General features: G+C 37.7%; 1 protein-coding gene across 2 annotated transcripts in view; it reads right to left on the minus strand.

Annotated features, from left to right (window-relative positions):
- Positions 1-999: 999 nt before the first annotated feature.
- The window catches only part of icam5 (intercellular adhesion molecule 5), a 29,089-nt gene continuing 14,514 nt past the window's right edge, over positions 1,000-15,574 (minus strand). Inside the window, exons 1-5 of one of the 2 annotated variants that reach the window (XM_027155106.2) lie at positions 7,614-7,831; positions 3,903-4,154; positions 3,467-3,805; positions 2,469-2,723; positions 1,000-2,292 (exon numbers count right to left, since the gene is read on the minus strand). In XM_027155106.2, the coding sequence (XP_027010907.2) occupies positions 2,201-2,292; positions 2,469-2,723; positions 3,467-3,805; positions 3,903-4,154; positions 7,614-7,668 (993 nt within the window). In that variant the 5' untranslated portion in view covers positions 7,669-7,831 and the 3' untranslated portion in view covers positions 1,000-2,200. Of the gene's footprint in view, positions 2,293-2,468; positions 2,724-3,466; positions 3,806-3,902; positions 4,155-7,613; positions 7,832-15,574 lie in introns of those variants that run through there. The other variant, XM_047807795.1, reaches the window with a different exon arrangement.

A 15,574-nucleotide genomic window follows, 5' to 3' on the forward strand; every position in this document is an offset into this window, starting at 1 on the left:
CAACATCAACAGCCTGAGTTATCAAGGCATTCTTGTTGCCCATTACATACCACAGGAGAGGGCAAATTCTCCAGCAGGATGGTGCTCCTTCTCATACTTCAGCCTCCACCTTTCTCTCCTAATTAAATAATTAAAATCAAGGCATGATAATATTTTATTTTGGTAAAATAAGCTTAATCTAGAGGCCTTTGCCTTTCATATCTGCCACTTCTGATTCCAAATGATCAACTAGAAGTCAAGTTATTATTTGTTGATCCTACAACTTGGATAGGCGACAGGACTTTTGTTAGTGTATGGATACACTGTATGTATGGATTGAGTGTATGGATACACTGTATGTATGGATTGAGTGTATGGATAAATTTAAAGTAACTAAATATTTCAATATGTTTATGCATTACAGGATTCCTAAAGTAAATATTTTATAGATATAATTTACATATTTCCCCCTTATATAGATTCAGTGTGGAACCTGCACAAAACGGTTCCACATAAAATGCCTTGGGATGACAGAAGCACAAACACTGAGCGGATATACCCCTTGGTATTGTGCATTGAGCTAAAGCAAGCACAGAGACCATAGAGTTTAACAATATCTGTAATAGCTCTTATATAAGCAGCAGGATAACATATGTTTGACAAAAGCTGAGTTACACATTGAAGGTTACATCACAGTGAAATGTATATTGTTGTATATTGTTTATAATGCAAACAATAAAAATAATCAAAAACTAGAGTTTCTCAAAATAAGTGTTGCAGTATAACTATCAGGACATCGGTGATGTTTGAGCTGAATTTGATGACAGTACAGTGTATTACAGTGAAGTTATTGAATATAATTTCCATAATAGTGAATTTATGGAATTATTTTCATATTTAAAAAAAACATAAAAATTATACAAAAAGAAATTTCCCCAAAATAAGTGTTGTAGTATAACTATCAGGACATCAGTGGTGCGTGAGCTGAATTTGGTGACAGTACAGTGTATTACAGTGCAGTTATTGTTTTGTTTTTTATTATGAACAATCATAAAAATGATACAAAAAAGACATTTCTCCAAGTGATGTGTGAGCTGAATTTGGTGACAGTACAGTGCAGGGGCGGTTCTAGGCCTTTTTTAGTCTGCTTTATTTGCAGATAATCGGCGGAAAGCAACAAAGACGGCAACCAAAAGCAGTAAAATTTCACTATTTTCATTACCAGAATTGATAGCACAAACAAAATATTAATGCAAACAATACATTCAATACTAAATAAAAATAACATTTATTTATTTGGTATTTGTCTTGTGAATATCCTTTTATTAATGACTGCATTAATTGGACACACTGTTTGTAGAGAATGCACACATACATAAACTGATTTGATTCAAGACTGGCATCATTACATCATGCATAAAATTTTGGTGTCCACTTTTGCCATTTTAAATAATACCATTACCATACCACTCTTGGCTTACTATAGTCATATAATATATAATATAAAACTCTTCTTGTTTTAAATTCTCACTGATGGCTAAACCCCCCTAAAGATGAAATCCTAGAACTGCCCCTGGTACAGTGTATTGCAGTGAAGTTATTGACTATTTTTTAGTATTCGCTTTTTTGTCAGCCACAGAGGAAAGCTGATTTTGAGGAAAATTGTGTTGTGTCTGCCTCTCTACATTACTACGATAGAAAAGAGGTGTTTTTTGTGTAGTAACAGCTTTTAGCTCAGGAGTTATTGACTCGGGAAACTCGAATCTGTGAATATGCGGCCAACTTTACTTAAGACTGCTTCAGCATGACACCAGCTTCTGTGGATGAAGTAAACTCTCCTCCCTGTAAACGCTCGGTAAAGTTTGTTATCAACAGCTGTCGGGGGCGGTGAAAGGGGGCGGAATTCAAATTAAAGTGAACCAATTACAACAAAGTTAAAAATGCGACGCAGTTAAAAGGGAAGAAAAAACGAGGGTAAATTATGGACGTTTTAAGCAGCAAAACAAGTGGGTATACGCTAATATTAAGCCATAGAAGTCGTTATACGCAAACAGCCCTGGGGAAAAAAGTAAGCATACTCCGTATACGTGCATATGGCCCCGACTAAACCACTGGTAAAACCACTGGTAGGTTGTACTCCGTTACATTACAACACCGGTAACATCACTACTTCAATAATGACAGAGACATCACCATTAGTCTGTATGGTGCAACTTTCAGATCATCTGCACTTGAAAAAAGTGTAAATTCCAATAGGGATAAAAATCAGAAGTACAACCACAACACAGATTATTATTGTTTGCATGTTGCTTTCTGTAAAGAAAATAGAAAAAAGACAAGACTCAAGTTAGTCAGTAATGCATGCTACATAACATTGTCTTTAACAAAGTAAATTTTTTAAAGAAATTTAATAAGTTAAACTAAATCATTTGCCTGTGCTGATGGCATGGTATTTTCTAGCCTACATTTACACTTGACATCAGACGTACCTTCTACTGTCAGTGAGACTGTCCTTGTTTTGCTCCCAAATTCATTAGAAGCATTGCACAAATATTCACCAGCATCAGCAGACTTGGCTTTAGAAAGGTTTAGAATTGCCTGCCGCCTCCCAGTGGCCTTAGTTTGGTTTTGAAAGCTCCAGCTCACTTGAGGCTCTGGATTTCCTTCTGCAGTGCAGTTCAGAGACAAGTCATTGCCTGCTTTCACCACTTCTGAGGGTGTGACTGGCTGAATTTCTGGACCATCTATGGACAAAGTTTGAGACTGAAACATCATGTCACAAATACTGAGCCAAAAGTGCAACTTTTATTTTGTTCATGAAATCAAACAAATATGTTTTAGTCTTATACACATAACTGTGATTTGTTTTACAGAAGCACTGCTTAAGCTGCTGTATCGTAATGATTAATACTCGATATACCGACATGCTGTTTTAAAATACTTAAAGTAGTTCTCTAGAAGCCGTTCCCTGGTTGTTAAGCAATCCATGTTCAAATTCAACTGCATGTTTCTACTGAAGTTCTATTGATTAGTCTCCTTTCCTTTTAAAACCAACTTAAACACATTGTTGGGGGTCTAATGGTTTTTAACACCTATGACATTAAAGTTAATAAACAAACAGTTTTGTCCTGTGCTTGCTTAAATTGCCTGCCTAAATTTCCCTTGCACCACTTCTCAAAAGACTCACACTTCCTGAAATTGTTCAACAAATTTAGGAAATCGTTTGCTGTTCTTGGTTTCGTAGCCTGAAAACACTGTGCTTGAGTTGTTACTATAGCAACTAATAATTTTAAAATTAACACATCAATCTAAACTTGTGATATTACAGTTTTGTCTGAAAAATAAACCAATGTGACAAAATTCAATCCGAGAAGAACATTTCTAGAATTTTCCTACATTTCTAGACTGAAAAGATTAAATAACCTGGAAAAATGCAATATTAAAATATGTAGATATGTAGAGCCTACAGACTCTATGAAACACTCACAGTACACTATAATGTTGAGAGGATCTGATGTCTTTATAGGAGGAGGTTGAGGCCCTTCTGGCCCTAGTTCCAGCTTTGCCTCACATCTGTACTGAACTCCATCATCTTCTTTGCTGGTCGAGATGTTGAGTTCAGTAGAACGGTTTACTGGTGTTTTGGAGGAATTGTTATTAAATTGTACACTTTTCACTAGCTGTCCTGGTTGTCCTTTGTACCAGTTGACAGTGAGGAAATTAACAGGAGCAACATTCTGAACATAACACTCGAGATTGTACTGTTTGCCCTCAATCATTGGCCCTGTGTGATTCTTGGTGCTGATCAACACCTGCTCTGGACGTTCTGTGGAGAAAGAGCAGACGTTTTCTATATATCATATATAAAGCATTCAGGGTAAACATTATTATATCTCAAACTCAGCGGGTAACATACGACTCACTGTAAACAGTAACTGGGAGCTTGGATTGGCACTGCTCGTGTGCATTGATGTAGCATATTGGCTGTGTGTCCCAGTGTTTCAGACTCTCTACCCTCCAGATAAGGAACTGGACGTCTCTTGTTAGATCCACTGCTCCACTCAATGCCTCCCAACCCATTCCTTCATGGGTGATGGTTGTGGAACAGTTAGCTGTGGCAGAAGCACCAAACTCTACCACTAGTTTAGCAGGCTGAATTGTAATGGGACAACCATCTGCAAAACAAATTACTCTATTTAGAAATTGGTCATTTCATTTTGAAAACACTTGAAAAAAATGTGAAAAACTTCAAAAAGTTATAGTTTCTTGTATAGTTGTAAGTCTAACCTACACCTTGTTTTATTTAAATTTACGGCATTTAGCAGATGTCTAAAGCCGCCTTCACACCGCACACGGAAACGACTAGTGACAGTCGCACGGAATGTGCAATATGATCGTGTACACGTCAACATGGGAGAGACGCTTTCTCAGGGTCTCGGAAAACCCAATACTGTATGATACGTCTCTAGAATCATACAGAGATGTTAACAGAAAAAATGAAGCATGGATACTCGCCGTGACTCGCCGAGTCAGGTAGTGTTTTCTCCACACTGATTTGCAATATTTTCTTTTGCGTCTCCAGTAAAGCAGAGCAAAAGCATGAGCCTGTATTCTCTCTCCATTTATCATGGTGAATGAATGAATTAATTAATTCATTAATGAAGGAGTAAATACAAACAATCAATACAACAATAAATACAAATACAACCAGAAAGAGCGCGAAAAATTTGAGGAAACATGGACACAACATTAAAAATAATGCCATATAAATATGAATAATTTATTACTTTTTATCAATAACAATGTAATTTTTAAACTTTATCAAAAACAATCTTTTTGTTTTAAATACATTGTTTTTGAAAAAATAAAAAATTATTAATATTTATACTGTATTATTTTAAAAGACCGACAATCTCGGCAACTCGCTGCCATGCTTCATTTTTCCTGTAAACATCTCTGTATAATTCTAGAGACGTAACATACAGTATTGGTTTTTCCGAGATCGCGAGAATTAGCTTCTCTCCCATGTTGACGTCTACACGATCATATTGCACATTGCGTGTGACTGTCACTAGGGGGCGAAATCCGACAGTCGTTTCCGTATGTCGTGTCCAGTGTGAAGGGAGTGTGTGTATTGATTGTTTGTATTTACTTCTTCATTGATTCATTCACCATGATAAATGGAGAGAGAATACAGGCTCTTGCTTTTGCTCTCCTTTACTGGAGACGCAAAAGAAAATATTTCAAATCAGTTTGGAGAAAACACTACCTGACTCGGAGAAAAAGTCTCGGCGAGGATCACCGTTTAGTGCAAAAGTTGCGCTTTAATGGGGAAGATTTTCGTGGTTATTTTCGGGTGTCACGAGAATTTAGCTTCTCTCCCATGTTGACGTCTACACGATCATATTGCACATTCTGTGCGACTGCCACTAGGGGCGAAATACGACAGTCGTGTCCGTTTGTCGTGTGCAGTGTTGTAATGTAACGAAGTAAAAATACTTCGTTACCGTACTTAAGTAGAAATGTCACGTATCTGTACTTCGCTATTTAAATTTATGTCAACTTTCACTTTTACTCCACTACATTTCCTAGATAAAATGTATACTTTTACTCCGTTATATTTCCACTAAGCGTCTTCGTTACTCGTTACTACAAAATAAAATCAGCAGAAATGTGTGCGACTGTAATAAGGGAGGTTTGGTGAATCACTGCTCCTAGATTGCATTACGCACGTCCGCGCGCGCTACGGAGAAGCACAGGTACGCGCAGCGTGCACGCGCAGTCAGAGCTGGAGGCGTTTATCTATAATGTTAATCGGCGGAAAGAAGCAAAGGCGGCAACCAAAAGCAGTGAAATGTCACTATTCTTATTACCAGAGTTGCAGCACAAACAAAATATTAATGCAATATCAATACTAAATAAAAATAACATTTATTGATTCGGTCTTTGTCTTGTGAATATTTGTTTATTAATGACTGCATTCATTGGACACACTGTTCGTAGAGAATGCACACATACATGAACTGGCATCATTACATCATGCATAAAATTTTGGTGTCCACTTTTGCCATTTAATAATATCATAACTATTGACTTACTATGTAGTCATATAATATATAATATAAAACTCTTCTTGTTTTAAATTCTCACTGAGGGCTCAAACCCCCTAAAGATTAAAACCCTAGAACCGCCCCTGATCTTATGCCTAACGAAAATCACTGAAATTTTACTTTTTACTTCAAATACTTAAGTACATTTAATATCAGAAAATGACTTTTGATACTTAAGTACAGTAAATATCAGATACTTTAAGACTTTTACTTGAGTAATATTCTAAAAGGTGACTTTCACTTCTACTAAAGTCTTTTTCTGCTACAATACTTGTACTTTTACTCAAGTATTGCTTTCTAATACTTTATACAATACTGGTCGTGTGCAGTGTGAAGGGCCGTGTTTTGAAGCATCCGCCATCAATAAATACATTAATACTGGTTCGATAGGTCACAGACTAGAGGTATGATGAGTAAAACTCTGTCAGAAGAAAATATAGCACATTTCTTTGCACTTGTGTGGGATTTAGGCAGGGTTCGATAAAGTGGCCCTAGACATGACTGAGTGTGATTCCCTTTAATTGACTCCATCCAAGGTGTATTTCTGCCTCAAATGTGAGACCCTGACACGGATGAACAAATAGCAGGATGCCTAAGTACAATGGCCCAAAATGACTGTCCACATTAAAGTAAATATGCATTAAATGCGGTTCTAGACCATTTTTAGGGTGGCTCCAGCCCCCTTGTCTGTGATCTCAGCCACCCTAAAACTAAAAGTATAATTTTTACTTTTATAAATAAAAAATAAAAAATTACGTTAAAATGAAGGACATGTCATTGATGGGAAAGAAAATGATTTATCAGTTTGATCCAAGAGCGATTTTTTTTTACTTAAAAGTGTGTCATCAGCTGTCTGCTTTATTTGAACGGAGAAGCTCAGGCACGCCCAGTCAGAGCTGGAGGCATTTATCTATAACGTTAATCAGCGGAAAGCCTCAAAGACGGAAACCAAAAGCAGTGAAATTTCACTAATTTTCATTACCAGAGTTGATAGCACAAACAAAATTTTAACAATCCATTCAATACTAAATAAAAATAACATTTATTGATTTGGTCTTTGTCTTGTGAATATTTGTTTATTAATGATTGTATTCATTGGACACACTATTTGTAGAGAATGCACACATACATGAACTGATTTGATTCAAGACTGGCATCATTACATCATGCATAAAATTTTGGTGTCCACTTTTGCCATTTTAAATAATACCATAGCTTTTGGCTTACTATGTAGTCATATAATATATAATATAAAACTCTTCTTGTTTTAAATTCTCACTGAGGGCTAAAACCCCCTAAAGAGGAAATCCTAGAACCGCCCCTGAATGTCACAATAAATATATTCCTTTTCTGCCACATAGAAACAGTATTCGTTTTAGGACATAGTTACTGTGAAATATACTTTTAAATAAATAACCACGATTCAACATTCTACAGTCTACAGCTATCATTTCACAAGAAGAAGAAATACACACAAGAAATGATCTGCTGCAATCGTGTAGAGATGGAAGCATGGCAACTTACCACCATTTACGAGTGTGAGAAGGACCATGCCGGTTAGCTGAGTAAGGTACAGCATGGTCCAATTGAACTTGAAGATCTACAGGTGACAAAAATGATAATTATGATGAATTAAAAAAGGCTGTGTATACAGCAGTAGGTCCACATGTGGCAAACTTAAACTGTTCTCAGGTCTGCATCAGGTTTGAACCTGCACTGAGCAAAAAAGAAAGTGGCAACAGGAAATCCGTTATGTGATCTCTTAGGAGGAACCTGTTTCTAAAGAAAAAATGGGCGTTGTGTTCTCTGAAATTAAAAATCCATTTTAACTTTGGTGCATTTGATAAGTTTGAAGTGTTATAATAGATATTTTAAAACAAGCTGGAGATATATATTTAAATTTACAACCATACTGATTCATGACTTCAGCATTAGTATTCATTAGCGTAGTGTTTGGGGTTGTTTTGAAACAAATCACACATACATACAGCACAAAAACACTAATACTAATTATACTCATGACAGCAATATAGAAAATATATGTAAATATATATAACAGTATCAGTATTGGGCAAAGTAATAATGCAAACATTCTCATTTTGGGGAAATATTTCAACAACTAGAGATTTTTGACTAAGTCCAAAAATGATGGCTCTGATGAATGTTGGACCACTGAACTAAAACACCTAATTTCAGTAAAACACCTAATTTCAGTAAAATATCTGTTCACCATAGAGACAGAAAGCATTTGACGGAAAACAGAGAAACGTTAAAAGATGCTTGAAAGATGCTTTTTGGTTTATGGAGAGGAGATAAAGCATTAAAGAACCTATGATGTGTTAGTTTTAACTCACCCACAGGTCGGTTCCCCAGTCCATGGTGTCGACTCCTTATCGGCTCCAAACCGTTGTTCGGTTTGAAACTTACACAGAATTAAAGAACAGTGGCGTGCACAGACCTGCAATGGGGCAGGGGCAGAAGGACCAAAAGGGGCACTAAAAAAAAAGACAAAAATATTACTTCAATAAACATAACCAAATGTATTTTTGTACAGATTTTAACTTATTTACGAAATTACCTGTATTTAAATCAGTATTCGTCTTTCTGCTGTCTTTTTAAATATTTGAATGACTTCATCACGATTAATTGGAGTGCCTCAATGGAGAGCAGCAGTAAGTCAGAAAGCCTCTCTTCATTACACAGACTTCGAAGACTAGATTTCACAAATTTTAACTTAGAAAATGACCTCTCAACTCTAGAAGTGGAGACAGGCAATGTTGCATAAATTTTTAGGATTTCAGAAAGAGAGGGGAAAACAGACTCAATCTCATTGTCTTATAAGCACTTTAGCATTTCCTGGACATTACGTTTGGTGAAGGAGTAGGATGCATGAAACACTAAGTTCTGTGAAGACCCTCTCTTCCTCAATCCTGTAGAACTTACTAACTGTTCTGACAAGTTCAGCATCACCAGGTTCTACTCCTTTTGACCATTTGGATGCTACTGTCAGACTGTGTAAGCATTTGATGATAATGCCAGTTGAACTATTATCCTTTCCTTTGAATTGTCTGAGCATCTCTTGAGTAATGGTATCCAAAAAGGTGTAGTACACCCTGGTTCGGTAGAACTCCTCCAAATTCTCAGGGTGATGGTCTTCTCCTGTTGACTTGGAACTGTACTTATACCTTGCAGGTATTTTTCTGGGTCTTGACTCACCAGGTATTTTGTCAGGACACTCAATTCCAGCAGCCTCAGCCCGCTCCTTTGCTTTTTCAAAAACAACCTTGAATTCACTTTCTGTCCTCAGTTCTTGAAGCCTTTTTAGCACACCTTCCACCAATGTGTATGACACTGCTAGATCCACATCTTTACGCTGAAGAGCAGCTGAGGCAACAGCAGTCTCCTGAAACACTGGGGTGGCTACAAAGCATAAACTCAAAATTTATGCTGGGAAACAACATCAGAGCATCACCTGCAGCTGGATTTGGTGGATTGCTGTCTGAGATTTTTCTCAACAGCTGTATAAGTGCTTTTAAGGCATTTTCACGACAGGCCCAGCTTGTGTCACTCAGCTTTTAATTCCCAGGTTTTCTCTCCTGCATACAACAACTTTTGCATTTATATGAATGCAGCATGACGCTTGCTGGAAGAAGACAGGAAGGTGTAGAGCCTCTCTACCAAATTTAAAAAATGCACAAAATGGGGGCTTGATTTAGCAGTCTCCACTAACACTAAGTTTAAACAGTGTGCATGGCAGTGCACAAAGAGGGCTTTTTCATTTTGCCTCTGAATTCTAGCCTGTAGCCCTTTGTAACAAGCACTCAAGTTGGCTGCACCGTCGTAACCTTGGCCCCGGATATTTTCAGCATTCAACCCATTTTCTGAAAGAAGGGACATTACCACTTCCTCAAAGGTTTTGGCCAGTGGTTGATTTAAGCTGACACATTTGGATGAAGCGCTCGTTTGTTTGCATGTCATGGACGAACCGGACAACAAAGAATACTTGCTCGGAGTGTGACACATCTGTAGTTTCATCCAGAAGAATTGAAAATATCTTGGCCTCGGTAATCTCTTTCAGAATGACATTTCTCACTTGTGTTCCAAGAGATCATATCAGGTCATTTTGGGTCCTGTTGGATAAAAGTGTCACCTGTGCCTTCTTTTGTGATTGAGTGATCTGTAAACGCTCAAGATGCATTCTGAAGACACTGTCATATTCTGCTAAGAGGTGCACAAGCTCAAGGAAGTTTCCTCTGTTAGAACTGGTGCTGCTTTCGTCATGTCCGCTAAATGCCAGCCCTTGTCTTGCCAAATATACTGTGATGTCTATTAAGCAAAACAGAATTTCTCTGTTCTTCTGTCTTTCTTTTTCATTTTGTAACCCACATTCTGCAGCCTGCGCTTTAAAAGCTTCAACTAAAGGCCCTTTTCTATAGTTGGCCCACCTCACCATACTGATCTTTTTTGAGCTTTAGTGGCTGAGTGCTCATGGATCTTTTAAACAGCCTTCCTCCATTTGACAACTCCACTTGTTCTCCATGCAGTCCTGACTTTAAACTTCTTCTGTCTTTAGTCTACTGTCAAAAAGAGACGACAACTGAAGAGGTACATCGTATCTTTTTCCAGAGACTATTCCAACCATTTGTTACCAGCATAACACTGGCTCTGAAAAGACTGTCCCTATGGATTTTTTGGAAAGCCAGCTACTAGCTATCATGGCCCAAGAGAGCAGCAGAACTGTATGTAGTCGCTATTAACCTGTATTTTTAGCTGATCAACATGAGTTGGGTCTGTTGGAAATTGTAAGGCCAACAAGGATTGCAGCTCCTTCCTCTGTTATCTCTCTATCCTTTTCTTGACTCATCTCTTCTTGTACCTCCCTTTCCATCTCTTCCTCTTCCTCACTGAGCCTAATGTCTCCTTGGATTTCCTCACTTTCTATATTTATATATATAAAACATTCATTGTATATGTATATATAATTTTGGAGTGTGCTGATGGATATTTGTGTTCATCAGCCACAAGAGTGTTACGAAAGGCAGGCAATGATGTAGGTGATGTAGGGTGGAGTCAGCGTTCACATTCATCCCAAAGGTGTTCAGTAGGGATGAGATCAGAAAACAACCACATATAGCAGGAAAGGTCAGGTGACCCAATACTTTTGGAAATATAATGTATACCAAGTGTATCACCAAGGCCATATCCCAAAATGTAGGGAGATTCCTGCTCTGTCCTTGAAAACAACTCAAAATTATTGTGATGTTTTATAAATGACAAAATTAATGTTAATTAAATTAAGCACTTCATGTTTTTTGGGTTGACACCAGGGGCGTTTCTAGGAATTCATCTTTAGGGGGCTTAGCCCTCAATGAGAATTTAAAACAAGAAGAGTTCTATATTATATATTATATGACAACTCTGGTAATAAGAATAGTGACATTTCACTGCTTTTGGTTGCCGTCTTTGCGTCTTTCCGCCGATTAACGTTATAGATAAACGCCTCCAGCTCTGACTGCGCGTGCACGCTGCGCGTACCTGTGCTTCTCAGTTCTCAGACGCACTTTTCAAAGACTACAGCGCGCGTGTAAAAGTATGGAATAAAAGCAAAGTAAAAAAAAATCGGATCAAACTCTTGGATCAAACTGATAAATAATTTTCTTTCCCATCGACGACATTTTAACGTATTTTTTATTGTTTATTTATGAAAGTAAAAATTATACTTATAGTTTTAGGGTGGATGAGATTACAGACAGGGGGCTGAAGCCACCCTAAAAAAGGGCTAGAACCGCCCCTGGTTGACACAATTCGCAACGCATTCGCCAGGAATCCTTTTTGACGCCGATTATTTCAAACATCTCCCTCATATATGGCCATGTGTGTTCAGAAATGTCCTCGTTGTTAGTTATTTTAACATCAGTGACTCCCTCTGAATTAACATTAGCCATTCCTTTTGTAGGCGTGCTGCTCATTGTTAGCTCCGCTATCCTTAGTCTATGTCTGATAGCCAGTAAATAATACAGTACACCAGTCACATGGGGAAAAAGCCGCACACTGATAGGATGATAGGCTGGAAACAGCGCTGAATGAGAAGAAATAATACTAAAAGTAACGAGTCCGTTTTGAAAATGTAAGAAGTAAAAAGTACAGATATTTGTGTAAAAATGTAATGAGTAAAAGTAAAACGTAAAAATAAATAGTGGAGTAAAGTACTGATACCAGAAAAATGTACTTAAGTACAGTAACGAAGTATTTTTACTCCGTTACTTCCCACCTCTGCCAAAGACATGCATGGTAGGTTGATTGGCATCTCTGGAAATTGTAGTGTGTGAGTGAATGAGAGTGTGTGTGTGTGTGTGTGCCCTGTGTTGGGTTGGCACTCCGTCTAGGGTGTATCCTGCCTTGATGCCCGTGACCTGAGAAGTAAGCGGTAGAAAATGAGTGAGTGAGTAAATACATTTATACATCCACCTTCTTGCCAGTTGTTATTAGTGATCTCCATTGTCACACTTAATAAACACAAGATTTCACAAATTTTTAAAGCACAATTTATTCACAACTAATATCATTAAAATACTTTTGAAGTTGCAGCATAGACTATATTCACTAGCACATTAGACACTGTTGCCCCAGTCAGATTACAGAAGGTTAGAGATAAAACACTTGCACCGTGGTATAATAGTTATACTCATACCCTCAAGAGGGAGACCCGTAACCTAGAACGGAAATGGAGAAAAACTAAATTAGAGGTTTTTAGAATTGCGTATAAGGACAGTATGTCCAGCTACAGACAGGCTCTAAAAGCTGCTAGGGCTGAGCACCTGAGCAAACTCATAGAAAATAACCAGAACAATCCCAGGTTTTTATTTAGCACAGTTACTGGCTAGTTTAACAAAAAAAACACACACTATTCCATCAGAGTTCAGTAGTGAGGATTTTATGAAATTCTTCACTGATAAAATTGAAAGTATCAGGAATAAAATAGGTCACGCTCAACATATGAGAGCAACTAGTGACACAATCTCACCTAAGGCCGTACAGAGCTTTACAAGTACAGGACAGGAAGAGTTAGATAAACTTATTACTACAGCTAAATCAACAACATGTTCACTAGACCCAATCCAAACTAAACTACTGAAAGAAGTGTTACATAAAGCTGGTGAGCCTCTTCTTAATATCATTAACTCCTCGCTATCTTTAGGTTACGTCCCGAAGTTTTTTAAGTTGGCAGTTATTAGGCAACTCATCAAAAAACCTAACTTAGGTTGTGTCTGTTCAACTGAGCTCCTTCTTACAGGAGAGCAACATCCTTGAAGAGTTTCAGTCAGGTTTCAGGCCCCATCATAGCACAGAAACTGCACTTGTTAAAGTTACAAACGACTTGTTCTTAGCTTCGGACCAAGACTGTATGTCACTATTAGTTCTACTTGACCTTAGTGCTGCATTGGACACTATAGACCACAACATTCTTCTAGATCGCTTACAAAATTACACAGGTATTCATGGACAGGCTTTAAGTTGGTTTAGATCCTACCTGTCTGACCAATACCATTTTGTAGAATTAAATGGTGAATCATCCAGTTTATTACCAGTTAATTATGGGGTCCCTCAAAGATCAGTTCTAGGACCTCTGCTTTTCTCTATATACATGCTTCCATTAGGGAAAATTATTAGAAGACATGGGATTAGTTTCCATTGTTACGCTGACGACACACAGTTATATATCTCATCAAAACCAGATGAAATAGCCACAGTGTCCAAATTAAACTCAATGCCTTAGAGAGATAAAAGATTGGATGAACTGCAATGTTCTGTTGTTAAACTCTGATAAGACAGAAATACTATAGAAATACCTACTTATAGGTCCAAAAACCAGTGCACAGAAACTCTCACAACTTAACTTCCATTTAGAGGGATGTACTGTTACTAGTAGCTCGGCAGTGAAAGACCTGGGTGTTATATTAGACAGCAACTTGTCTTTTAAAAATCATATCGTCCATACTACCAAAACAGCCTTCTTCCACCTTAGAAATATTGCCAAGCTGAGAAACATCCTGTCTGTCTCTGATGCTGAGAAGTTAGTTCATGCATTCATGACCTCTAGACTGGACTATTGTAATGCGTTACTAGGTGGTTGTCCTGCATCTTTAATAAACAGGCTACAGTTAGTCCAAATGCAGCTACCAGAGTTCTCACTAGGACAAGAAAGTATGACCATATAACCCCAATTTTATCATCTCTACACTGGCTACCTGTTAAGTTTAGAATTGATTACAAACTGCTGCTACTTACGTACAAGGCTCTTAATGGTTTAGCTCCCATGTATCTAACTAGACTTCTAACACGTTACAATCCTTCACGCTCTCTGAGATCACAAAACTCAGGACTTCTGGTAGTTCCCAGAATATCTAAGTCTACTAAAGGTGGTAGAGCGTTTTCTTATTTAGCTCCCAAACTTTGGAATAGTCTTCCTGATAGTGTTCGGGGCTCAGACACACTTTCCCAGTTTAAATGTAGATTAAAAACTCATCTCTTTAGTCAGGCGTACACATAATACATCCTATAATATCATGCACCAGTACATCAGACCTGCACATTTTTATGAACAGCAGATATGTTAATCCCTCTCCTCTGCTTCTCTCTTTGTACCCATCCCGAGGCATCCAGACATTGTACCAGCTCCCAAAGTCCTCTGTGGGACGTAGCCTTTGGACGTCCACTGAGCCGATGCCGACTCTAAGAATCCTGAGACATCTCCAGTTAGACTCTGTGATACTCAGGATATCTGAAGTACATGATCCTTACACCAATACAACATTTATCTGACTGTATATTCCAATCACACCCCCATTGTCACCCATATGAGGATGGGTCCCCCCTTGAGTCCGGTTCCTCTCAAGGCTTCTTCCTTTACCAATTTAAGGGAGTTTTTCCTTGCCACTGCTGCCTGAGTCACCTTAGACTTGCTCATAGGGGGATAAATACATACAGATTGTGAACTATATATATATATCTAATAATAATCTTGAATTTTTTATTCTGTCAATTCTTTTTCTTTTATTATTTGTTATTTCCTTTATCATTCCTTATGTTTACCTTCTGCTCTATGTTTATGTTCTGTAAAGCTGCTTTGAGACAATGTCTATTGTAAAAAGCGCTATACAAATAAACTTGATTTGAATTGAATTGAAGTTTTGTTGTTATACAAAAGGCTGTCATTTGATTTAACTCAAGCGAATGCGTTATTATATATCTGTGCTTTTATTAGACATTGAGATGTCATTTCTTGAGTTTGTATCCACATTTGTACAAATACATACAGTGGTGTGAAAAAGTGGGGTGGCTACAAAGCATAAACTCAAAATTTATGCTGGGAAACAACATTAGAGCATCACCTGCAGCTGGATTTGGTGGATTGCTGTCTGAGATTTTTCTCAACAGCTGTATAAGTGCTTTTAAGGCATTTTTCAGGACAGGCCCAGCTTGTG

Source organism: Tachysurus fulvidraco, chromosome 24 (genome assembly GCF_022655615.1).
Source record: "Tachysurus fulvidraco isolate hzauxx_2018 chromosome 24, HZAU_PFXX_2.0, whole genome shotgun sequence".
NCBI lineage: Eukaryota > Metazoa > Chordata > Actinopteri > Siluriformes > Bagridae > Tachysurus > Tachysurus fulvidraco.